This window comes from Corvus brachyrhynchos, unplaced genomic scaffold, assembly GCF_000691975.1.
Source record: "Corvus brachyrhynchos isolate BGI_N302 unplaced genomic scaffold, ASM69197v1 scaffold53, whole genome shotgun sequence".
Lineage (NCBI taxonomy): Eukaryota > Metazoa > Chordata > Aves > Passeriformes > Corvidae > Corvus > Corvus brachyrhynchos.
In genome coordinates this window covers 6,578,972-6,604,781 of record NW_008237681.1, presented here as the reverse complement: position 1 = coordinate 6,604,781, position 25,810 = coordinate 6,578,972, and the positions used below count along the sequence as shown (strand labels likewise).

At 41.7% G+C, this 25,810-nt stretch overlaps 1 protein-coding gene across 1 annotated transcript; it reads left to right on the top strand.

The window, feature by feature from the left end:
* Window positions 1-2: 2 nt before the first annotated feature.
* On the top strand, window positions 3-25,810 carry PLEKHA8 (pleckstrin homology domain containing A8; the record flags this gene model as incomplete). The annotated part of the gene is made up of 14 exons (XM_017732069.1): window positions 3-18; window positions 10,021-10,137; window positions 10,777-10,932; window positions 12,635-12,759; window positions 14,191-14,349; window positions 15,251-15,291; window positions 15,983-16,140; window positions 18,641-18,800; window positions 19,208-19,293; window positions 19,926-19,984; window positions 21,248-21,378; window positions 21,878-21,948; window positions 23,211-23,272; window positions 24,223-25,810. Coding segments are annotated over 14 exons (1,539 nt in total), but the record flags the coding sequence as incomplete, so codon positions are not given.

Below are 25,810 nucleotides of genomic sequence, written 5' to 3'. Positions count from 1 at the left end.
GGACCAACTACCTGAGCGGTGAGTTCCTGCCAGTGCTCAGCGTCTGCGGGACGGGCGCCGTCATCTTCTCATATATGTATTTATACAAGTACATGCATGCATATGTTCACTGTGTTTGCTGGGTGTGGGCAGCGCTGCCTCTTGACCTCGCCGTGCAGGGGACTAGCCCCGGCGCTGCCTTATTGTCGCTGCCCGGCATTTATCCTGGTGCCAGCGCCCGTCCGGGGCGCTCCTCGCCCTCCCCGAGATCGTGGCTTCGGGTTTGGGGTAGTTTGGATGCTCTGGGTCACTGCTCGAACAGCGAACCTGCCCGTTCTCCACACACCCCCGTGGAACTTTTACTGAGGCGAGCCGGGGATTCGAGGGATTCCCAAAGCTGGGAGGAAAGGGTGTTGCCATTCAGTCCCATTTGGGGGATTCGGATGAAAAGACGTGCAAAAAAATAGCAAGGCAAGAAAAGAGGTGGAGGGGGGCTGTCCTGCTAGCTCTAGGCCCACATTTTAATTTTTGGGGTGTTCCCGTGCCACGGAAGGCTTGATTTTCATGGCAGATTGGAAGCAGCCGTGTGTGGCCAGAGTTTGGTCAGCAGAGGTTAAAGGTGGTGGGGTCGGAAGCACTGCAGAGGTGGGGAGGATCCGATACCACCCGTGTTCCTATGGGATGTTCACTGCCGGACGCCTTCGAGTCAGGTGAGGCAGAGGCGTGTGATTTGGGGTTGTGGACGGGGTCTTGCCAGGTGCAAACCTCTCTGTGGTTTGTTGGAACAGTTTAGAAACTTGAAGGTCAGAGAAAAGTAACCACGACCACCTTGACATTGCCAGGTGCGAGTGTTGCTCCATAGTGTATGTGTAAGGGCTGCTGCCTTGCTTGAATTTTTTCCAGAGAGACTGGAACAGCTGCACCTCTGGTGAGCTGGGAAAATGTAGGAAATCAAAATTAAACAAAGAAAAAGCTGCAGCACAAGCGAGTGTTGAATTCCTGTGGTAGGGATGGGAGGGGGCAGGAGTGATGCACGAAGCTGGATTTATTGCTGTGCTGGAAGATTGCTGTGACTTTTCCCCTTTAGGCAATAGGTGTTCTGAGATGAGAATCAAAATTTGTCAGGTCTCAGTGAATAGACATGGATTTTTTTTGCTGTTGTTGTTAATTATTTGTGAATGCTCTTGAATTATAAAGTCTGTGGCAGTAGGAGTAGCCATGCTTGCCTTTTCCATTTGAATTGCAGAATTCTAGCAGTGATATTAGTCCTTTCCCCATACTAAAACCACCTATTGTTCAGTTGATCTAAAGTTTTACATGATTTTCTTTGCATTGCTGAGATGCTGGGGTGTCTTTGGAACCCTTGTGCTTGGTTGTGTGCCATGAGACCTGGGAATGTGTGTCTGTGGGAAGCAATGCATATTGTAGATAACTGACTGGCATTTGACATTTTAATGCCTGAGTGTGCCTGTGGTAGGATGAGCTGGACTTCTGTTTTGATGGTAAGATGAAGACTAAGAAGTATTCCCTTTTCATCAAAATTAAATTTTCTTTTGCTAGCCACATTGATAAGTACTTCCAATCAAATGACCCATCATGAAGAAAGATAACTTTGTAAACCTCGGTCTAAGTGAATGCAGACTGAAGGAAACTCTTTTCCTTGCATATGTAAGATTTGCACTGGCTGAAATCAGTGGTTTTGCTGTCAACAGAAAATCTGTGATGGAAGATTGAAGCATCTTTCTGATTTCTTTGTTGAAACCTGACTCTTCTTGTAAGTGTGGTAGTCAAGGTTACTCTGTGCCTTTTCTTAGAGTTTAGAAGGCCCGTGGTGTGTTTGAGAACAATAAATTTGCTATTCTGCAAGCTAACTGTGCATAGTAGTGCTTTCTTTTGTCATAAAAGGAAGACTTCCTGCCCTGAAGCCATTAAGTTATAAATTTATGCAGAGATGCAAAAAAAAAAAAAAATATTCATTCTGGAATGTGGTGTTTGTTGTAGCAGTAATAAAGAGCCAGAGAGTGAGAGACAGGAAAGCATCCTTTCAGGGATTAAGGAAAGTAAGAAGGTTCAACAGGTCGTCCAGAACAGTATTTCTGCCAGTATTCTGCCCCCAATATGCTTTTCCTGTTGCTCAAGGTTGATGAATCAGGTGCTGTATAGTGTAAATGATGCCCGCAAAAACAGGGAATTTGTGTGTCACCTCTGTACGTCGGTGCCTGTGCTAATAACACGGTGCTGATGTACACATGCTCTGCCGGTACTTTTGCCCTTTCTTCTTCAGAATGAGGAGGACCCCTCACAGTCAGAGAAGACATAGGACATTCAACAAAGAACAAGTGTAAAACTGTTAAAAAGAACTGCTTTTCATTCTTGCTGTGAGAGAGGAGCTGATGGGAGTTTGTTGGTGATTGAGTCTTTTCTGGGAATTTTGATTTTGTAGTGCATTATGTCATTGCCATCATGAGAGGTCAAGTCCACATCAACCCATTTCCTCCCAGCTCTTGGGCTAGGAGCTAGATCTGTGTTGCAAATTATGTATTTATTGTCAGCAAGAACGTCTCAGCAATAGGAAATGAGTTTGGCATTCTGTGGGCAAAGGGCAAAGAAAGTACAGCATGATTGCCACCAATTGAAAGACAGATTAGTTTGCTTTACTGCTTAAACAAGTTATCTTGTTCGTAGTAAAGGCACTTGTTTGCTTTATATAGATTAGGATAAATCGGTATTACCTGGTTTCTGCTTGGAGGTAGGGGTTTTCCTCTGGTGTTGATCCTGCATTCACATTGTGGTTTCTATATGCAGGGTTTCCGGTGCCACCTTGAAATGTCTGAGTTTAGAAAACTGAGATTTTTAGAGTTTTTTTCCCCTAATGCAGTGGCCACCAGATAGTGATTTCTCAGTGTGTTACTTTTGTTTGAGTTCACATGAAGTATGCCAGCTCTGGATCAGATAGACATGCACACAGTTCCAGCCTATGAAAATCCATTGGGATCTTGTGTTTGCAGTGTGTGTCCTTTGATTGCTCTTGTCTGTGCTTCCCCCACTAAATTGGTTAAAACCTTGAGGGAGCAGGGAACTTTGCAAGCAGAATTATCATTGTCGTGTAAAGTGAGACAGCACTGTTTCTCTTGGGCAAATATATAATGCATCCGCAAATTTCAAATTATTAATCCTCAAAATCCAGAGCAGGGTGACTTCAATCATGCAGGCATGTAAAGTTGGCCTCAGCTGAGCTTACAGACAAAGCATGTAACATGATCTTAAAAAATTCCTAGATTTCATCCTTTGCCAGAAGTCTCTGTCTGATGTTAGCTTTGTTTGGTGATGGTTGTGGGGGCTGGGGATGGGTGTGTAACTATTGTTTCAGTACCACTTACTGTAGTAAGCAGTTGGGATGATGAAAGTGTCACCGTGTGCCTTTCCTATAGCCCCTCGGTCTTTTGTGCTGCTACTGCCTGCAGTCCTGGCTGAGCACAAACCATTCTGGTGTGGGCAGCATCCAAGCCAGATCCTGGCTGCAGTGTCATAGCGTGACTGATCTCCAGCTGGGGAATGCTGCTTGCAGCATAGAGAAAGGAGGGAGCGGAGCTGAACTGCACGTGAAGGCTGCTCTTTGCTGCTTGGAAACTGCCTCCCGTGGGACTCTCCAACTGAACTCAACCTGCAATATGTGCTCTTTATTGAGCAGCATACCTTCTGATTGATAAAACAAATTGATTTAGTCTTTGGAGTTTGCCTTGTAAAAGGCGTCTATGATTTTTTTCTCATCAGGTTTGTAGAATGAGTAAGCTATTTCTGGGAAACAGAGCATGGAGTTGGGGAATCCCATCAGTCCCTTCAGTGGTGCATGTGAGAGCTTGGCACTTTCAAGTTGATTCTTTTCTTTCTGCTGAAATTCAGTTCAGTTCAGCTCTTCCGTGTAGACACACAGCCTACTTGGGATTGCTGGCCACAGGCAGGATTGCTGCTAACTCTGGAAGAGATGGTATGGATCAGCTCTCGGCTTTGGGGTTCAAAGGCAGCTTCATCATTAGAAAGAAAAATGGTGATTGCTTCCACTGGCTTGCCTGGTATTTGTGGCATGTCCCATGAAATGGCTTTGATCACTTTCCTTTACAAAGCTAAGCTTTTCCTGATATTTAAATATTCACTTATTTGTGCTGGGTAATTCTAACCCTAAGTTATTAATCTTCCTCAAGGCATGATACACTCACCTTCATGCCATCACCAGCGACGCTGCATCGTGCCACATACTTCAGTTAGCTCTCCCCATCTACCTGTATGTAATCATCCCCTCTCAGTTTATTGTTGTACTTTGGATTCTTTTCAGTTTATCCCATGATACCAAGAGCCAACACCAAGCAGTAAATTTCAGCTTTCACGTAAAACTTTAAATTACTCTTGTCTCTAATGATTCAGAATTCCTTAGTAAATTTGGGGATAGAGCTCAAGAAAATGTGAAAAAGCATTAGTTCTTGGATCTGGATGCACATGATACTGCTTAGAGTTAGTCTTTGTTTTGGGAGTTTAAAAAATTTGATGTTTTAGGATGAGAGACACATATACTTCCAGCTGATACCAAGCTCTGGATATAAGGTCCTCTGTTTCCAGAGATGGAGGAATTAATCAAAAACTTCACACTTAGATAAAGATTTGGTTCTAAAAAGCCTTTTATAATCTTCTCCTTCATTTTAGCCTCTGGGTATAGTCCAAGTTCTGATTGTATAAAATTAGAAGTCTGGCTTTTGCGGAGGTGGACCTAGACAGCTGAGGTTTCTGTTGCCTTCAGGGCAATGGTCTGCCTTCTCTTACTGGCTGTAGCTGCTCCCAGAGACCAGGTGTTGGTTTAGATGAATGCCTGAGTCTCAGCCAGTTCTGGCTGGGTGAGACTTTTCACGAAGGATACTTCAGGGACTGATTAGTTAATTCTCTTCGGATTTTGCTTAATTGTCTTTGTGTGATTTGACCTTCTTTCTCATGGTTTTCTTCCCTTCCCTCTGTATTTCTTCATGCAGCAATTTTGCTTTTGTCCAGCTGTTTTGGAATTGAGTGATGTGCTCAGAGTAGAAAGGTTTGATGAGGCTGCAGGAATGGAAATCGGTGTCCCCTTTCTCCTCTGTAAGTGTTAGAGCAGTGCTGCAGAGCCTTCATGGTGCAGCATTCTCTGCCAGGTATGCTGCAGTACCGGTGCCTCTGCATTCAGTCCCTCTGCACTGAAAAGAGTAAGTGATGACAAGGAATGGCTGGGTAGGACGGAAACCAAAGGTGTGGTAGACTGATGGTGAAGAGATACCATCATGTGGTATCTGTATCTGCTTACATAAATTCACTGTGTTGACTTAGTCTGGCCTGATAACCACCCCAGGGGTCAGAGAGAGGAGCAGCTTGTGTGCTGGGGCTGGGAAGTATAAACAGAGGAGGAAAACTCCCAGGAGCTTTGTATGACTTGAATTACTGTGTCTGAGCAGTGGCCTGTATTACTGAACTTCTGCCTCCACCACAATCCCCTCTCTGCCCTTCATCCTTTCACTGTGTCCCCTTCAAAAATGCCTGACGGCTGGTACATTGTGCTCTCTGTGCCTTGGCTGGTCACTGCCATAAAATCGTCTGCAAACAAACCCAGTTGCCCTGTGATGACAGGATGCTTTTTCAGTGCTGCTAACATTGCTGACAGTTGTGATTGAAACAAAAGTGGACTTTATGGAACCCCTGTGAGAAAAATCGTTTGGGAGAAAGTCATTGTGTTAAAGCCAGTTCCAGCTGTTGCATCCTTCACTCGAACCTCTAGTGCCCCTCAAACAAGTGCTTTAAAAAGTGATATCGTTGTTAAAGTCCTAAATCTTTGAACTTCATTACCTTTAGGGGCTTTTGATATTGATTCCTGAATATGCAAATAATCAGAGTAAAATTGCAATATGGGTTTTTCCAGAAGCTGCTCTCTAGGTGACAGGTAATAGCTCAGAGAAGAGGCATAGGTTGTCACACACTCTTGTCTGCCTTTCTGCTGTCCCTCATGGATACACACTGGATTTTTATCCTGTCAGATTGTTTTGCTATAGAATTAAGGCTGCAAAATGTGTTCCAGCACCTGGGATTACCCTTCCCAAAATACTGGGTAGCCTTAGGAGGCTGTATAGAAAAAGTAGGCACCAGTTTTGGGTGCAAAATGCTTATGTCAAGATAACCTTTTAACTGTATTACTTCTTTTTCTTGAATGAGAAAAAAGGGGAAAAGTTTCAAGTTTGATCTGTGTAAGGTGCTTTCTTGCTATTTGCTTTTCCTGACTAGAGGCCTGGTTGACTGACAGTGTCTTTGCCCTGCTAGAGCTGAGTTTTCAGCAGCTCTTGTCCTGCTATCAGTCGCTGACACAGTGCTGGGCAGACGATGTGGTGCTTTTGCCCTTGGGAGATAAAGCTGTAGATGGTGGGACAGTGAACACATGGCACAGTTTACGTTTGCTCAGGGTGCAATGAAATATGATGGATATTGCTTGTTCTCACTGTGAGATGGCTCTGACTGTCAGGGCACCCACTCTGGGACATTTTAGTGACCCTGCACAGAAAAACAGGGATCTGTCCTGCTCTGCCACCTGCAGCTAAGTCTTGGATCATGCCCTTATAATAAGCAATGGGGAGGTGATAGAGGCTTTAACTCCTCCTATTAGACAGATGTTGTAATGTGGAAAGTTCATAATTATCTCATATCTGCAGTTAAAGTCTGGATTAGGATCAAAAAGTCCAAGGACTATCTATTGCGTAAGTTTTACAAAAACTTGTTCTGAAGCTTAAGAAATTAATAAGCTTAAAGTGTTACATGACTCTCATGGAAAGCAGGCAATAATAAAAACCTGGGTGTCTGGCCTTTATGCATTTTAGAAATGCAGCTGGAACTGGCATCTCTTAATTGCAGCTTGTTTTCCAGGTCATCAATTTGACTTCTTGAGTATGTAATTCTCCCAGATGGTTTGGCTTTGTGGATGTCTGACATGATCTACATGTCTTCAAATGTTCGGGTGTTTTTTCTTCAGGCTTAGCACTTCGGAAGGAATGCTGTCTGGAGTCTGAGTTGTGTAACATTAAAGTTTGAATTATGTCCAAATTTCAACTGTGTTATCAAGAAATGTCAAGTTTGCTCAGTGATAGCTACCTCCAGATCTCCTGAAGTATAATGGTGGAAGTAGGCAGATCTTTCTTTCTGTGGAAGCTTCTGGAGAAATAGTAAATCCTTAGCAGGCACAGACTGCTTAAATATCTGTTTTTGTAGTGGACAGTATAGATCTTCCAGGTACTGCAGGCACTAACTGTAAGCTTCCCACAGGAGTGCGATATCTACTCCGGTCGGCGCCTGTGAAGTCGTCTGGTATATCTTCACTCTCTTCTATGGCTCAGACCTTAAGCTACTGATCACTTTTTATTATGCTTTACATTTTATTGGGGGTTTTTTATGCATATCTTTCCCAGCAAGGTCAATTTTTACTGTTAATGGTACTGTGAATCCAAAATGAGATGTTGGAAGTATGAGCTGTATTTTTTCCTGCCTGGGCACCACCAGTAAAAATGGATTTTGTAAATTCTTCTTCAAAGTTGTGTTAATGCTGGCACAAGTAAGACCTTAAACGGTTCAGCTTTACCTTTCCATATCAGGTGAAGTCTGAATGCTCTGTTCCAAAAATTACAATATTCCAATGACAATTTATGGGAGGAAAATAACCCAAGACTTGTATTCTTGGAAGTGCCTAAGTATCTATTTTTGCTGCTTTGGTTTTTGTTTTGGGTTTTTTTTCTCTCCATTCTTCACTTAAAGTGAAGCTCCTGTAATTAAAGATTATGTCCCTGAGCAGTGGCCATGATTTGTCAGCCACATGCTATTTTTAGCTGGTTGTTTAGGATAACCTTCCCATGGCTGCTGACTCAGTGAGTACCAGGTGGTTAGTGCATCTTCTGACAGAACCTTGCTGTATTTTTTTTAATTGTTTTCCTTTTACAAAAATGTGTGTTTATTAGTGTAACAATCCTGTTCTGAAAATGTGTTGTCGTAGGTAAAATTGTCTATCACAGTCTTTTTAATACATATGTAATAATTAAAGAAGAGTTGGCTTCTGCAAAGGAATACAGATAGTTCTGTTCCCCACAGAAAAACCCAAGACCCAGAACCAAAAAAACCAACCAAATAAAAGTCTCAGCAAAATATATTGACTCATTACATATTTTTAACCTACCTCCAAAGTGATGGAGGCAGAGTGATTTGTATGCTGGCTAATTGATTGCACAGCCTTTGATTGATGGGATACAATTTGGTTGGGCATCAGCTGCAGTTGTAAGCTGTAGGACCATGGCTGAAATGATTCATGCGCAGCAGCAGGATCTCCAGACTGAATTAGAGGCTTGTATTGACTGTGGCGCTGTGCATTATTTAAAGAATTGGTTCTGTGCCATTGAGTGTCTGAAGCAATTAACTGCTTCTCTCTGCTGAACAATCACTTCCTTTTTTTGTGAATTCCCACATATCAATAGTGACTTTTAGAATAATTTCTTTATTTGGGAGGCAAGACAAATAAAAACTAGTCTTGCTGATTTTTTTTTTTTTTAAATTCTCATTCTTGTCATTTTCCCCCCCCTTCCTATGAAGTAGAGAAGTGTTGAGAATACTTTTGATTTTTGATGTTTTTATATTCTTCTAGGAAGTAATGGAAGAAATCTGGAAGGGTATGAAATAATCTTTATGTTTAATTTGTTTTCCAGCCACCACACAAGGTTCAGCAATCTATAAACCGGGTTGGACTGAATGCAGTGGTATTGCTTTTAAGAAAAAAAAAAAGGTGGCAAGCCAGACCATACTCCTGCTGTTAGCCTGAGGCTTTAGGCCTTTCTAACCTTAAACTGTGTTGTGTTTGGTTTCAGCAGTAGCCTAAGGAACCAGTTCCTAGCTGGAAAGGAGCTGTCATTCCTCCAATGTGATGTCAGTCCAAGCCCAGCCTGGGCTCCTGCAGCACAGTGCTGGTTGGCAGAGCCCTGGCGCATGGGACAGCAGAAGTGAGGACCCTCTGCCAAAATACCTAGGAGCCATGTGGCTCACATGGTCTTGTCCAAGTGTTCTTTCCAGAGATGGTTTGCTGGCTCAATGTGGGAGTGTCAGAATCTCCATCCATTGGACCTGGCCAGGGAAGCTTGTTGCAGCTCAGTAATGAAAGCTGCTTTCCTCCAGTGACGTTGCTGCCTCATTTCTTCTTAAGTTAATGAGCTTGTAGTTTTTAATTCGACATAAATGGCGGTTGTCAGGTCGTGTTTGGTTTTATCTTTTCATACTGCTGTAGTGCTTCCAAAAGTAGAAAACAAGAAAGGGTACTTTACTTCTGAAGTTGGGCAGCAGAGTGGGCAAAAGTGTACCCAGAACTACTGGTGTAGGTCTAGCCTTGTGTTTGGGTTATTCTCTGGGAAGGTATCCAGACGTACAGGAACTCAAGACTATGTTTTATGTGGGCAGCACAAGGAGTTTCAAGAGCTGCTGAAAGCTGCTTCACTGAAAGATGGTATTCAGAACATTCAGAAATCAACAGATCTGCCTCTGTTCCCTCCTGTTGATTTTTTGGACATTCTTACCCATTATTTTTCAAGATAACCTGGCTAGCCCAGGGAGGAAGACTTGTAAGGCAAAACAGCAGCGGTGGCTTTGGGGAAGAGTGAAGAGGTGGGTTGAGGAGTGATGGAAGGAGTTGAGGGGTGGTGAACTGGAAGGTGGTTTTGGAAGAGAGAGTGAGTCAGTGATGCTGTGTTAGCAAAACTGCTGAAAATGACATATGGCACCTCAAGACATACACTGTGGTGTCCAGCTGTGTGCAGAACAGACATGTAGGTGCCAGCAAGCAGGGGTTATGGTGTACAACATCCAAGTCTGTCCAAAAATCTTACTTCGTCAAAGAGTTTAGTTTTTCAGGGGGACTGAGAATCTTTGGGGCCATATTTGCAGCAAGTCCCAAGTGAGAGAGGTGATGGAATTGCAGGGAGAGGCATAACTGAGAAATGCAGTTTTGTTTTTCAGGCTGGCAGCCTCGGTGGTTCCTTCTCTGTGGTGGCATCCTGTCCTATTATGACTCTCAGGAAGATGCCTGGAAGGGTTGCAAGGGAAGCATCCAAATGGCTGTTTGTGAAATTCAAGGTAACTAAGATACAGTAACACTCAGCTGCATGAAGTTTGTCCAGTAATGTTGCATTCAAGATGAGATTTCAGGTGATGAGCTATTTGGCAGCTTGATTTCTCTGGTATGTATCTGCAGTAACTTGATGTATATGCCAGTTTTTATTTCATAGTATTTTGAAAATGTTGAGAGAGCTGCAAGCCTCTAATATCATGGGTATTCTACGTGCAGGTGGGTCGCTGTTTTTCATGAGCTGTGGTGGAACATCGCACAGCTTCAAATGACTCGTCATAAGCACAAACATGAAGCTAGGAAGATGAATGATAAACTTCAGTACTTGGTCTGCTGAGTTATATTGCCACATTTTTGAGGTTCAGTTAAGGGCTGGAAGCCTGAAAGAGAGGCTTGCCAGAAGAGGATGCCCTTTCCATAAAGACTCTCAGATTATACTGATCACAAAACTGTCTTTCATAGCTGTACATATGTGTGTCCTGCCCATTCTGAACTCAGAAGAGAAGTCATAAAATGGCAGTGAGGGAAGTTGGGACCATAGATTCTTTTTTCATTACTGTTTGACCTGCCGCCTAACACATCTGTTGAGATGGTTGTTTGGGCTGAGAAGGGCCCGGGAGCTGGTCTGAAGTCTATGTTTCTTTCAGTTCATCCTGCAGATAACACACGAATGGACCTGATTATCCCAGGGGAGCAGTACTTCTATCTGAAGGCAAGAAATGCAGTTGAAAGGCAAAAGTGGCTGGTTGCACTAGGAACTGCCAAAGCCTGTCTGACTGACAGCAGGACACAGAAGGAAAAAGGCAAGAACACCCTTTTGCTGGCACATACTCTTTGCTTTGTATTTCCCCATGCTTTCCCATGTACACACAACTTCCGTGTCCAACCTGTGCTTCAGGTCTCTGGTGCTGCTAAAAGCTTATGTTCCCATGTGGGAACATTAACTAGAAATCTCAGGTATTAATTCTCAGGACAGAAAGTTGAAAACTTTGGCTTTTTCTTAAAATATACTATACAAAAGTCATTTGAAAACCATGTGCTGATGGCTTCTGTAAGTACAGTGAGTAAATAGGCCCTGGCTAGGGGTCACTGTGATGCAGACTGTACAAGAATGTAAGACCCCCACCTTCTACAACTGTCTAAATATGACGACCCAGCCTCTCACACCAGGGTCTCTTAAGCTTTGGGGTTCCTCACACCCTTTCCTTCCATGTTCTAATTGGGCTGTCTTCTGCACTTTGAGAATGCCTCAGCAATTAAGAAAAGGTTTGCACTGGGTTCCAAATCTATATATTAGTATTCAGAAACTTAAATCTGATCATGGTCAGGCTATGAAAATGAATTCAGTTCTTTGCTTTTACCAGCAATCTCCCTTTCTCCCCAGTGAAAGCCCCTCTTGCTTACAAGTGTGGCATTAGTCACAGATCATTGTGCCTTAACCCTGTGTAACCTCAGCACAATGACTATACAGAAAATGGGAAAATAGCAAATTATTAATGTCCTGAGCAAATGCAGGGGGTGGCGAGCACTTCCTTTCCCTGAGGTGAGGATTTGCTTCTCCTCTTAGCCTTATGTGTGTCATCACCAGGCTTTGCATCTACTGGTTCAAACTGAGGCAGAACTGAGCAGAAGATGCTACTGTAGAGTCCTTCACCAAGTGAGGATCTGATGTGCAGTGCTTAGAAGCAGCACAAAGTTACATCTGTAAAGAGACATACATTAACACAGGGTGAGAAGCTACTGATGTATTTGCAGAGCTAAACCACATCAATCTTATTAACAGACAATTTATTTTATAATTCAGGGACTCTAATATCCAAAACATTACTTCTGAAAAATCTCAGATTGACCATTAGTCTTATCTGGATTAGTCTTCTCAGTCCTGCACTCTGTTTCTCAGTACAAGAAACATATGGACATATTGGAGCAAGTCCAACAAAGGGCTGCTAAGATGATTAAAGGAAATACCTAGTGAGAGAGCATAAAAAAGATGAGGCCAGAGTCTTCTCAGTGAATGAACAAGAGAAAATATGCATGACTTTTAATACAAACCACTCCATTGAAACATAAACAAAATTTTTGTTTATGTTGTGAAGATGAGGGAGCACTGAAAGCCTGCCCAGAGAGGTTGTGGAATCTCCGTTGTTGGCATTGTTCAAAACCTGACTAGACCTGAGTAATTTGCTGACCCTCCTTTAAACAGGGGAGAAGGACTGGCTGCTCTCCAAAGGTGTCTTCCAACCTTATGCATTCTGTGATTCAGGGATATCTGTATTAAATTAATCCCTTTCTTGTTGGACAGAATGCATGTTTTATGTCTAATGTTTTCTACCTAGAACCCTGTATAAACAATGGTATGGCTTGCACCTTAAACTACTTTGTGAAAACAAAGAATATTATATGTAGGGCTTTTGTCCTGTTTAAAAGGCCTGCTAAGACCAAATGTTGTGTACTTGCCTTGCATTGGATACAGTAAATTTAACTTTTCTTTTGTTTCACTTTCAGAGTTCACTGAAAACACAGAAGCCTTGAAGACTAAAATGTCTGAACTTAGACTGTACTGTAACCTCCTTGTTCAGCAAGTGCATAAAACAAAGGAAGCCAGCATTTGTGGTGTGTCAGAGCCAGAGGTACAGCTCTATTTTTCCTGTAGACCACATCTGTAAAGTCTTAAGCTGGTGAACTTTTCTGGGTAGCCAATGTAGTATTCACTTATAGCTACTTAATGTTGCAACCTCCTTCTGCAGAGAACTTGAGGGGGAAGTAAAGTGCTCACACAACAGTTCTTGTTTAAATGAAGTATTACTGTATTGTTGCAAATAACTTGCCCTTTGTTGGGCTAGCAAGTAGTGAGATGAGATCTGGTATCTGTGATCTAGACAGTAACACCTCTGTAGGCGATCATGTGTTTACAGTGGATCCAAAAAAGCAGATCTTTTATAAAAAGATAACTTGCAAGAAGTGTACATTCTTCTGCCTCTGAGTCATTAATATCCTGCTCAGCAAAACACATCCAAAACCCTCAAAAGGTCAAGAGATGATGCAGACCACAAAAAAAGAGCAAAACTGATATAAAGAACTGCTTGGTTAGCTTCTCTTAAGTTAAAGTTTCAAACCTTGCAGATCGACCAAAGAAGCCTCATTTAAGAGGGACTTCCTAAAGACAGTGATCTGCCCCTTACTTTGAGAGAGAAATGTGTGAAGAGGGATGTGCTTCCCTTGCTAGAGAAGCTGGTGTGGAGTTCTGGGATGCCTCCCACTGGAGAGATGGATGCTCAGGTGCAGAACAAGCAGGCAAAACACCTGATGGTTAATCATTTGTATGTCCAAGCCATCTCTGTAAAGATACTTGATAAACTTTTTAAGGTGAATTAAAAGACAGTGCAGAAGCCTGATGTGACTAGGCTTCTGGCTTCTAGAATGACTAAAAGGCACTGTTAGAACTTGCAGCTCACAGGTGTTGACCTGTAATGTGGTGTTTATCCTGCTCATATTTCATGCATCTGAGGCAAGACTCTCTTTGCCTGACCTTACTAGCATTTAACTGCAAAGATTTATTGCTAAAAGCGTTTCAGCATCAATAACTCACTTTGCAGAGTGGCAATGTCATACTTCATTCTGCATTTTTGTAATGTGCAGTAATTTTTTGTTCATGGGGTTTTTGGAGATGATTATCTGCAGATCATTCTGCATCTATTTAATTTGTTTACTTTTCATTTCTCCTGTCAATGGTGTTTCCTGGAATGCCATTGTTGAATACATCCAGGCTTAGTATTTCATACAGTTCTAACACCAATAAGATAAGTAACTAAGAGGCATTGATTTCAAAACACAAGCATACTAAGCTTGTTGTACGGAGAGTCTGACAACAATGGTAATACTGCAAGGGGACACAGCCACAGTAATGTGTGATGCCAGTTCTCTGAGCAGCTGACACACTGAATTTTAATTCATGTTAACCAGAAATCACAACTGTAGCAGCTCTGGGCTTTGCAACATTTGTTGCTCCAAATTGATCTTCTGTGGTGAGTCCATTTCTTCCAATTGATTTCTTCTCACAGAGTGAGATTGATATGGGAGCTCTGTTGAAATCAACCTGTGACACTTTCCTGAAGACTCTTGAAGAATGTATGCAGATTGCAAATACTGCCTTCACTTCTGAGTTGTTGCATCAGACCCCACCTGGATCCCCAAATTTAGCAGTTCTCAGAACGAGCAAGGTAATGGCCAGTATCTTCTTTTCTCAGCCTTGGCAGGGATGCTAAAGGGTCCTTTTGTCAAAAGTAGCATTTGTAGAAGTAGTGCCTTTTTACCCATATCATAGCTACTGGTCCTACACTGGACATACTCTGCTATTTCTTGTGGTTTGCAAGTGAGGTAAGGCCATTTTTTTAATAAGTAGTGACCATCTCTTAACCTTTAATGACAGGTGAAAGTTGTTAAACATTAACTTTCAGGGCCTGAAAGTTACACAGTGGTGTTTCAAAACACCTTAGCTCTACAGCAAATTTGTCCATTTTGGGAGCTCACAGCAATTATTACTCTGCTAAGCTACAGCATTATTGGATATGTGCTAATATGCCAGTGGGAGCTGACAAGTTTAGCTTTTTAATGACAAGGGCACTTTCTTGAATCCTGGATCCATAACTACATATGCAAAACTGGAGCATCTCTGGCAAACGGGAAGTTAAGGTCTATGTTGGAAGGTAGATGCATGACTGCATCTGAGAAATGAGATTGCTTCACCATACCTGATACCTAGCCTCATGTTTCTTCTGGATTTTTCAATATTTTTTTATTCAGTAAAGAAAACATTGCGAAGGAAACTCACTGCTTTGTTTCTTTTCCGTATGCTGTGTGGTGTCTCACTTGACACTTGCTAGCTAGCTTTCGAAAGAAATCTGATTTTCTTTCTTTTCCTATTTCTTTGTTTCTTTACAATATTGTAATGGTGTAATAATGTAGCATCATTTTCACATTTGTCTATATACTGCCTCCAGGTCAGAGAATTAGTGAGGGGTTTTTTGCTGACTCCAACTTGTGTTTAATAAAATGTCAAGTTTGAGAAGTGTGATGGTCTTCTTGCTTTAAAGAATATTCTCCCCCATCCATATCTTTCAGGTAAAGCACTCTGTCTTGTCCAGTCACACCTCAACAGAAAGGTATGACAGAAGTCTTTACTGTCAATCTCTTTCTAATCTGCATTTGGTGGTGTCTGTTCTTTCCTCATTGTTACTCTATACTGTTACTGGATGCAGGCAGAATTGTATTGCTCTGAGCTGCCTGCTTGGAAGCAGGTGAAACAGGTGAAACAAAAAGGATGTGGCTCACCCCACTTCATGTCTCTTCCATATCAGCCCTTCCCTGTCATTTTTCTCTGCAGTCCACTTGGTGTCTTACTGCTCAATCACCAGCCAACTCTCTCCCACTTCAGTGCTCCTTCCTGCATTTTAGATTCCACTCCGTAAGCTCATAAAAATCACTGATGGTGAGCAGACTGATTCGTGGAGTAGGTGGCAAGGATGTATATTTTCAAGTACTAATGAGGGGATATTCTACAAGTTACAATACCTGCCTGTGATTTTCTTATCTGTTATAATATTTTTTTGGTTATGTACCTTTTTAATAAAGATCACTGTAAATGTACTTGAACTCTGCAAGCTGAGGTTGAGTCTTTAATCCTCTTTGCTGCAAAAAGCTGCCTCATTCTTGTTATTATTTTAGACAAGTAATTTTGCCTGTGACAGCCTATAACTTCTGTCAACCATTTTCTCGTGTTATTTGTGTGTTCACAGGAAGAAGCTTACCAAGCAATGCTTTATGCACTAACTATTATTCTTTCCCTCTCTTCAGGCAGGTGGAATTGAACCCCTGTGAAAATGGCTGTGTAAAAGCAGAAATTAACCATCAAGAGCAAACGGTTATTAAAAGTATGGAATGTTTAAACTTGGAAACAAATGAGGGGAGTGGTGATGTTTATGTTGAAGATCACATAGCAGAGGATTTGGCAGGTAAGTATATGTACAGTGTTTTATCCAGGATGATTTTTCTATAGGTGTAAATTAGGGAAGGTATAGGCTCCTTGTGAGACTGCTGATCCCTGATTCCCAGGAGAGGGATTATCAGTCATTTAGTCTGATACGTGCCCCTTGCAAGTTTTCTCAGCATAACTCCTGCTGCCTTTGTGGATGGCTAACTTGGGACTGAATGGAGAAGGAAATCAAAGATTCTGTTTTGGCCCTCCAGGTGCAGATTGGCGTGTGTAACAAAGCAGCCTGGCAGAGCTTGGGCTCTCCTTGCACTGTGGGCAGACACGTTATTCCCTGCTGGTATGTAGGGCTGCAGTGTCAGAAGGGGCCATGGAAGCTTTGTGTGCCTGTCTGGGAGGGCTTGAACTTTTAGTCACTCTCTATTGCTCTGACAATGTTTACAGAAAATTACCTCTTTTTCTGCAGCTAAGAGTATCCTAGAAAGCATCTTAGTTCTTCCTTTACATTAGCAATAGAGGGAAACTGATTTGTATGTGACTTCAGTAAAATACTGTTGAACTAATTCAGTATAAAATTCTCTCCCATGTAGTTATATTGTTAAGGGCTACTGAACTTAATTTGGATAACTATTCATGTAATAGTTGCTCATCCTGTTGAATGGACTTTACTATCCTTGAACAGTGGCTTTCTCTGCCTGGCTGTTATTCCAAAACATAAATGTGCAGTCAGTGAGTCAGCAGAAGATTTTAAGCCCAAGTTAATGATGGTAGTGATTTTGCCCTTATGGGTTCCCTTTGGAATTTTTCCCCTTTTTGTGGTTGGTACTATGTAGTGTGGTAAGTCCCTGCAGAGAAACACACACATGTCACCATTTAGCGATATCTCAATAAAACAGCACTAAAGCAAGGACATCATACTAATTCTAGTCAAGTTGTTGGTGTTGTTTAGCTACTGTGGTTCCTGTGCCCAGAAGAGGGCTGTTGGGTACACACATTTGAGCTGCAGAGGTTTGCTGTCAGTATGGGTTGGAGTTAGGATGTGCTGGGCCACCCATGTAGACTGGGCTGACCCAGGCAGCCCATGGGCTTTTTTTCGCTGATGGGTGCTCCCTCTGACCCCAAGAGCTCTGCCCTGTCTCTTTATAAAGAGATACTTTAAAAAGATACTTTTCCCTCCCTCTCCCCTTCATTACCAGCAGTCGGCCTTTAAAAGTGCTTAAGCACTTAAGTCCCATAGCAAATTTCCCTGTCATTTAGAGCTTACAGTGTTTGAGTTTGAAATTTCAGAGGACCCAGGGTTTTTGCATAGCACTCCTGTGGAGTCACTGCAGACTTGGGCTGTTTCTCTACTCCCCAGCCTATATGGCTTGGTAGAGGACAGATCAGTGACATCACTCAAACCTTTATCATTTCTTGGCAGAGACACTTTGCTTGTGAATGTCAGTGATGTCTGAGGCTATTTTTATTCTGCCTTGAGGAGAATGGCTGGTCTGGATATGTGGGGTTCTTTTTTCACCCAGCACCAGGTTTGTTCAGTGGTTTTGCAACTAATAGGGACTGCTTCAAGCCTGCTTTCAGTTGTCACTTGGAGGAAGAGAGCTCCTTGCAGCTTGATCCTTTCAGCCAGAAGCTCAGTTCTGCTTCAGGTCTCTCTCTAATCCTCACTGACACTTGAAAGTATTCCTTTCCTGGAAAGACAGGTTCCCTGGGAAATCTTGGATGCTAGTTTGACAGTCTGGCAGCCAGGTATCCTGTAGCTATGGCTTGTATGATGCAGATGCTGTGAATCATTTTTGCTTCTTGACTTGTTCTCTGAAGTTCTCCATGAGGTCAGAAGGTCTTACCATGTATGGGATGTATATGAAAGATTTTGTCTGTCCTTTGTCTTCCTTGTGCTGTATGTGAATCAGATGTACTTGGCCCCAAAAAGAAATAAAATAGGCCACAGTGGGGAAGAGGCACCTGGACATTTTTCTGGGAAACTTTAAAGATATTCATAGAAATCAAGGAGAATATAGCAGCCTTTGATACCATACAAGTGTCCATCTAAGCAGCCAGTTTGCTTACCTATCACAAGAAGCAAACATGTTGCTATTATTCCTTTCCTTCTGAAAAGGCACTGTGGCACTTCAACAATACTGGGAAAGTGACAAGCATGTGAGAAGTAATCTTCCTGTCAGGGAGATGAGTCTGCTCCCTGCTGCACCAAATCTCTTTTTCAGTAGTGTTCTTTCTCACAAGACTGTCCTTGCTGAGGTTGTGTGGGCTCACCTGTACTGCAGCATGGTGCTTGGTCTGTCTGATTAAAAGAAATGGGGGGTGACTGATTGAAATGTGGTCTGAGCACCTACCAAACCTGCGGTGAGAGTAGCGGTGCAGGCAGGGATGCTTTTAAACTTGCACTATCCAGATATCCAAGTGCCTTCCTTCAAACAGAAAGGCATCTTGATGAAAAGGAGTAATAATATGTGTATGTAACTGTTTTCTTTTTTTGTTTTTCTTTTGTTTCCTATAAATGTTAGACATTAAAGACAATGGAGAGGACAAGCTCCAAACTGTAGAAAGTTGTGGCGCCCACAAGTTGCTGCAGTTGGAAACAAATTCTTTAAGTGGATTAACTCTGTGTGAGGAAGAAAGAAATGAAAATGATTATCCTACCTTCTTCAGTGTCATGAGCAATAGGTAGTACAGTTTTCAATTAAAAGTATTATTGAAACTTTGTTAAGCCTTTAATTGACTTATTTTTAAGACTTTTCTGTCTGTAAAGCTGTATTTACTGAGATTATTTAACAGGACTGCCTACAGCACAGTAATTGGAAGAAGATGTCTTTTGTAAAATTAGCTGTACAGGGTGAAGTGGGAGATTTTTCCTTGTTTGTAATTGCAGGCCTTGCTTGCACACCACCCAATATATGTTCTCTGCAGTCAGTTATTTTAACATAGTGAAACAAAAGCCATGTTGGTGGTTTCATGTCTATAAATTTTATCTCTATGCAAATGACTTGGACAGGAAATCTAATTTTGCTTTTAGAAGCTACACAAAAGGAATTGTTGAGGTAACAATATTTTCTGCTTGTCCTGGACACCAGGTTCAGTGATATTGAACTTCGGGAGGAGGAGGGCATACCAACAGAGGAGTTCCTGGAGTCGTGTTATGCAATTGTGCCCGTTCTGGGTAAGCAGCTTTTCTTCTGACTTCTTTTGACTGCTGCTAGCAGCAAGCAAAATTGGAGCAGTTGGGTTGGAAAACTTGTTTCTTCACTTAAGTGATATAGTAGAACCAGTATCAGCAGAATCAGTTTGTCTAGTACCAGAATATGTTTCTTACCCCTTTGCTTTAAAGAGGATCACTCTCATTTAGATGGGACCCACATATAAGCTGTTTGCTAGTGTAGGCCTCTGTATGGAGCAGCAATTTCTCTCCCTCCAAAGAGCAGCATAGATGCCTTACAGGCTAATACAGCTGACAGCACACCATCAGCTGTACTCTCTATTTGATGTTTCCAAAGACTTTGATCTCCAGCTAGCACAGCCCCCCACCAGCTTGACCCCTGCATCTAGTAGATATGATGTCTCTGTGAGCATGCAGCCTTTTGAAGACTTCTGAACTGTAGGTCAGAGTATTTTAACAGTTGTAGCAACCGGGGTGAACTGGTTCTACACCAGAGAAAAACATTTTGTCATTCACTTAGTATTCTCCTGCCATTTAGAAGGATTGTTAAATGAGTAAATGAAATTAATTTTTACTAAAACATGAGAACTGGAAAAAGACACAATTTTAAAATATGGCCTTTTATTTTTCCCTAGACAAGCTGGGACCAACTGTTTTTGCTCCAGTTAAAATGGATTTTGTAGGCAACATCAAGGTAACAACTTGTTTCTAGCACTAATTTTTGGTTTTTAAACAAAATACTCTCTTTAGACACTAGTGCTCAAGAATCTTTGTGGTAGGAGTCAATACTGGAAGGCTATTTAATATTTGATAATGTTACCATCTGTCAGATTAAAGCACTGAAATGCCCCTAATTCTGTTCTGACAGTACGTGCTGTGTTTAATAAATCCAGTTGTGTCCAAACTTAAAAAATGCTTGGTTGAGTGCCAAGTAAAAACATCTGTTACACCTAATGAATATGACTTTGATTCTGAGCTGTATAAGTCATGATGTTATGTTAGCAATGTTGACTTTAAGCTGTAAAACAAATGGAGGGGTGAGGGAAAAACCGCTTTGCTCAGCCAAGTAGGAGGAAGTTAATGCTTTAAGGAGCAGTTTCTCAGCAGACTGGGGCAGACCATGCAGGCTTGGTTCTTGTTCTGGAAGTTCTTCCAGCTTCAAGAACCTTCTGAAGAACCTTCAAGAACCTTTGAAATACTGGCTATGAGACAAAATATATTTGTAGCGAGACTTTTTGTAGAATTTTCTTTCAAGGAAAAAAAAAGCAAAACATATCTTCTGAGTGCATGCTAAGGAACATTGTATACAATCAGATTTGTTTGGTTACTTACCTTATAGAAGGTATCCACTGGAAGACTGAAAATAGCAAGAGAAAAGAATGCTATTTAAAAAACTAAAACATAGAATATTTAGTGTTGAGTGACAGCTACTCCTTTAATGTAGAAGAAAAATCTATTTGTCTGCCCCTTATGTATTGTCTCTCTTGTTTGTGTGAGGAGTTGTGTATAGAAACTTGGGAATAAATTAAAACCATAGGCATGCTGAGCACTGCTAAGTGTGATTGAGAGTTTGCAGCGGTCAGAAGGTAATTTTGCTTGTAGTTGAAGCTCTGGGCAAATGGGACTTTGCTTGAAGAGCAGTTTGAGTTAACTCCTTTCCTCCAGTGGGGAAGATGTCAGGTGAACCTCAAGCATTTTGGACAGAAAGGGTAGGTCCCATGTAAATTTTTGACTGAGCTGCTTTATTTTGGTTGTGTTAGCCAGATGTGTCTGCAGTGTGCCCTGGGACGGCATGCCCAGCATGTCAGAGCAGCTGTGCCATGGGGAGAGTATGACATCCTTGGGAATCTGTAGTATCTCTTAGCAGGGAAGAGTCCTGGTAAATGGGTGGTATTTATAGGACAGGCCCATGTTTGGTCTTAAAAGCCTAAAGCTCTGCCTATTATATTCTTTCCAGAAAATAAACCAGAAATTTATAACCAACAAAGAAGAGTTTGATACCCTTCAGAAGATCGTGCTCCATGAAGTGAATGCAGGTGTAGCACAAGTTAGAAACTCTGCTACAGAGGCTCTCCTGTGGCTGAAAAGGTAATGGCCTCGTGTATCTGCCTGCCCTGTGAACCGCTGGTGTAATGTGGGGCCTTTCACCAGTGCACGCTTATGTACATGGAGCAGACTGGTTGCTTTCCACGGGCTACATCAATCCAAACTGGCCAGGTTCAACACTGATGTGCTGTCTGTGGTTGTATCACTGCAGCTTTGCCAAAAGGCCTGAAAAAACCATTACAGGCAAGCCTTTTTCCCGTAAGAGTGAAGTTACAATGAATGGCTGACGGATCCTACTGGGCTAGGGCATCAAGCAGATGATTTCAAGCTGCAGCAGAAATGTTTAGCAAAGTGTTTTTCCCTTGGACTGGGAGAGAGGCCGGAGGAGGTGGCTGCAATTTTGTTCAGATTGAAATTGGCTCCTTAATTCTGAGTTTTACTGCACTTCGGAGTTGCATTGCAACTTTGGGGGCTTTGTTACACTTGGAGTTACTTTCTTATAAACATGGTTTCTTTTTATTTCATGGGTTCATCCCGGCAGAGGCTTAAAGTTCTTGAAAGGGTTTTTGACAGAAGTGAAGAATGGGGAAAAGAATATCCAAACAGCTCTGAGTAAGTGTCAATTGCTTCATTCTTCATGTGCTTCTAAATTTACATACTTGGCTACTTTCCTCCTTGTTTAGAACCTGTGTCTTCTTTTCTTCAGTGACTGATGATGAAAGTGATCTCTAAGATGTAACGTTTTTGAAAACTGCAGCTGTTTAAAATGGCTGCCTTGAGATGGGTTACTAGATAATTGGTAAATGTTGATTTTTTAGCAAATAAAGATTCCTTTAATTGACGTATTTTTGGCAGAGGAGACAGTCACATCTTAGGGAAACCAGTGCTTTGACTCATTCAAATTTTTCTACTGGTTTGCAGTGGGAGTGCTTCCAAATGAATAATTGCTGTTTTGTTAGTTTTCTAATTCCTTGTGTGATTTGCCATCATTCTTTGAAATCACCTCTTTGCCAATATGGCTGTGAGTTGCCTGCATCAATTAGAAGGGAGGTTGTTACAGAGAAGGATTTTTTCCAAGTACATGATTTCTGATGCTTTATCAGCCTACTGGCCACAGCAAGTACAAAACAAAGTACAAGCCTCCCTTAGACTTGACTTAGTTACTCCTGAGCAAGACCCTCTCTCTATATGCAAGCAGTCTAATGTTATAATAATCTTTTAAACCGACTTCAAAACAGCTTTTTTTAAAGCTTTTTCTTTTAGCTTCTTATGCACAGTGAAGCAGTTGCCTTATAGGATTAGTAAAAAGAACTACTACACTGAAGTATGTAGCAGCTCTTGGAAGTGAGACTGTAAATACACTGCTACCAGATATGGGTGTTAAACACCATGGAAGGTCAAGGCATTTATTTCACCTTCTGAGTCTGAAGGCTTCAGCACTGAATTACTCCTTGAATTGCTCTGTGTCTGCAGCAGTTATGCTGCTGGCTTTTTCTGCTTTTTCATTCCCTTTCTTCCCCTGAAAAGCTCTTCCATATCTGTACCACCAGTGCAGCTTTGGTTTACTGTTGGAGTTTCACTCCATACAGTATTTTCTTAGACTTTACATTTGCCTTCCTGTCTGTTAGAACACTTACTTGCTGTGGATGAGTTGAAGGAGATTTGACAGCGGAGCTGAGACCCCAGTGCAGAAATCCCAAATCTGTCATCTCCTTTCAGTCATAACTTTGGTACTCAGAAACAGCCATTATTTTTGTTGAGTGGCAAGAATATGCCTTGAATAGTCATTTCTAAGCTCTGAGTTCTCTTTCTGATGCAAACTTAAAACTGCCATACATCTCTCTCTTGATTTTTAATTTTTTTTTTCCTTTAAGACAATGCTTATGGAAAGACATTACGGCAGCACCATGGGTGGGTTGTCCGCGGGGTCTTTGCGGTAAGTATTTATCTTGGCTGCTGATAGAGCTGGGGGTCTTGCTCGTGTGATGTTATGTTGTAGTTAATAAATTGTGTTAAAATTCTAAGCATTAAAATGAGTAGATTCCTTTGCCAGACCTTATTTTCAAAGCGAGGATTGTGGTTTTCACTATGTTTAGTACTGGACTTTTAGGGTGGAGCCCGCTTTCTAGAGATGAAACAGACAGATTGCATTTGCATGCTCAATTTCTTAATTATGTGCTTTTGAGCACAGTCTTGCAGGGTTATTAAATGAAGAAATGAGGATTTGATGTTTCTTTTTTGAAGATTGATCTCTCTTTGAATATGATTGAGAGGTTTAGCACAGAGTGTGCAGGAGTTGAAGCAGAATATACTGGCTAGAGGAAATTTTTCATCCAGTCTGGCAGCTCCCCCTTGTGTCTATCATTGGAAAATTATCACTGAAATTACAGAAGGAGAAAGGAAAACCTCATCCAGGCAATCATGGCTTTGACTGAGAGAAGCAGAAATGTTGGAGAGAGCTTTCTAAAGAGCATGCTGAGAATTTGGTGATGGTGTGTAATGCTGGGTTGGGAGCTCCTCTAACAAACTATACTTTATTTGGGGTTTGTATTTAATTAATTTCTGATGTACTCAATATATTTATACAAAATATGATACACTGACCCTTTCTAAAAGTCAGGCATCTCTGAAGATGTGTTAAACAAAAATAATAACAAACATGAAAGAAGTTAGCCTCCCTTTTAGTTAAAATTCTCAACATAGGCATGTACACATGACTAAATTACCTTTTAGTTAAAATTCTCAACATAGGCATGTACGCGTGACTAAATTGAAGCTTTGTGGTCTAAGTGCAAAGAGGGAAGTCTTAGAAGCTTTTCATGGCTTTAGTTGGTTTCGTTTTTCCGTTCTGTGTTGTAAATCTAAAAGCTTTTTTTCCTCTCCCAGTTAGCTTTAAGGGCAGCTCCAACGTATGAAGATTTTGTGGCAGCTCTGTCTGTAGATGAGTGCGATCCTCAGGAAGAAACATTTTACAAAGGAATGCAGAGGGACCTCAACATTTACTTACCAGCCATGGAAAAGCAGCTAAATATCTTGGACACTCTCTATGAAGTACATGGTTTGGAGTCAGATGAGGTGGTATGACTACAGCAAGACCACATCTTAAAAATTCAGGGACTGTGTCTATTAACAAAGATTTCTTCCATTTTGGTTTTGGGACATTGTTTCTGTTCGTTTTATCTTTTCGGGTGGGAAGGGTGTTGAGTGTTTTGGAGGAAGGGTATGTGTGATTTTTATCTTTTCATTACCCTTGTGTTGCATTTAAATGTGGAGGTACTGTCTCTCTTTGGGTCATGACTATGTCTGTGATTAATGTTTCTGACTGTTTCTCTTCTGCCTGTGCACCTCCTCTTCTCTTCACCTCATAGAAGTAACAGAGCAGAATTTGGCCTTTGCTGCCAAGGAGAATTTGGCCTCTGCTGAGGAGAGACTTGTTTGTGCAGCAGAGCTGTTGGGTCATCAGCATGGCACCCAGGCAGGTGCTGATGGCTCTGACTCTCCCATTCCCTGTGCCCACTCCCTGCCATGGTGTAGGAGGATAATGAGAGTTATTGTTACCCTGGTAGCAGAAGAGAAGGACAGCTAAACACCAGCTTATAATGCAGTGAGTTTGTCCCTCAGTTTGGGTTGAAGCTCTTTAAATGCAAATAGTTAATGTATTTGCATTACATTAATATTTATTAAATTAAATAAATATTTTAATCCAAATATTACAGAGATCTTCACCGCAGGTGTATGTGGCTGGTGGTCTGAGTGGCCCCAAGGTCTAGCCTTTGAAACAGGATGCTGTGTTCCCTGACCAGCTCCCAGTATGTGAAAAGCAGATACCATTAAAATCCTTCCTAGACTGTCATTATAGGTAGAAACTTCGTGAAAATGGACGTGAAATGAGTAAAGTGTAGGGGAAGCTAGAATTTGTGATGGAGCTATTACACATTGGACCAATTACAAATCTTGACTTTTGAAGCTATTTAGAAGTGACTGAAAATTAAGAAAGTAAGATTTGCCCTTTTTCCCATTTTGGTGATACAGATAAAAATGTGTTCCTTAACATTCCTCCTATTAAAAATAATAAAGAAGTCCTTTTAGCTAATGATATGGTTAGAGACAAAATTTCTAGTTGTGTTGATGACCAGAAGGCTGTCTGTGAATTACTGACTCCCATTCAAGGCATAAGCAGGTTTCTATGTGGACCTAGGGCTTCAGATGGCTTTGTACAAAGAGCTGAGTTTAACTCGTGTGCAGGAGGGGAGAAGACTGTGCTAGTGAGGTACTTAGAACTAGTAAGTTTTCCTAAATACAGAAAGCAGTGTTGCCATACTCACAGAAGTAGTGCTGGCTTTTTCTAGGCTAAAACCAATGTTGTCAGTAAAATGAATGTACTACAGACCTGCTGCCCTGCATTGCTCTGTGACAGGAGCCTCTGCACACTGAATACTTGATCCTTTCTAAAGGGCCTAGCATTGTGACCTTT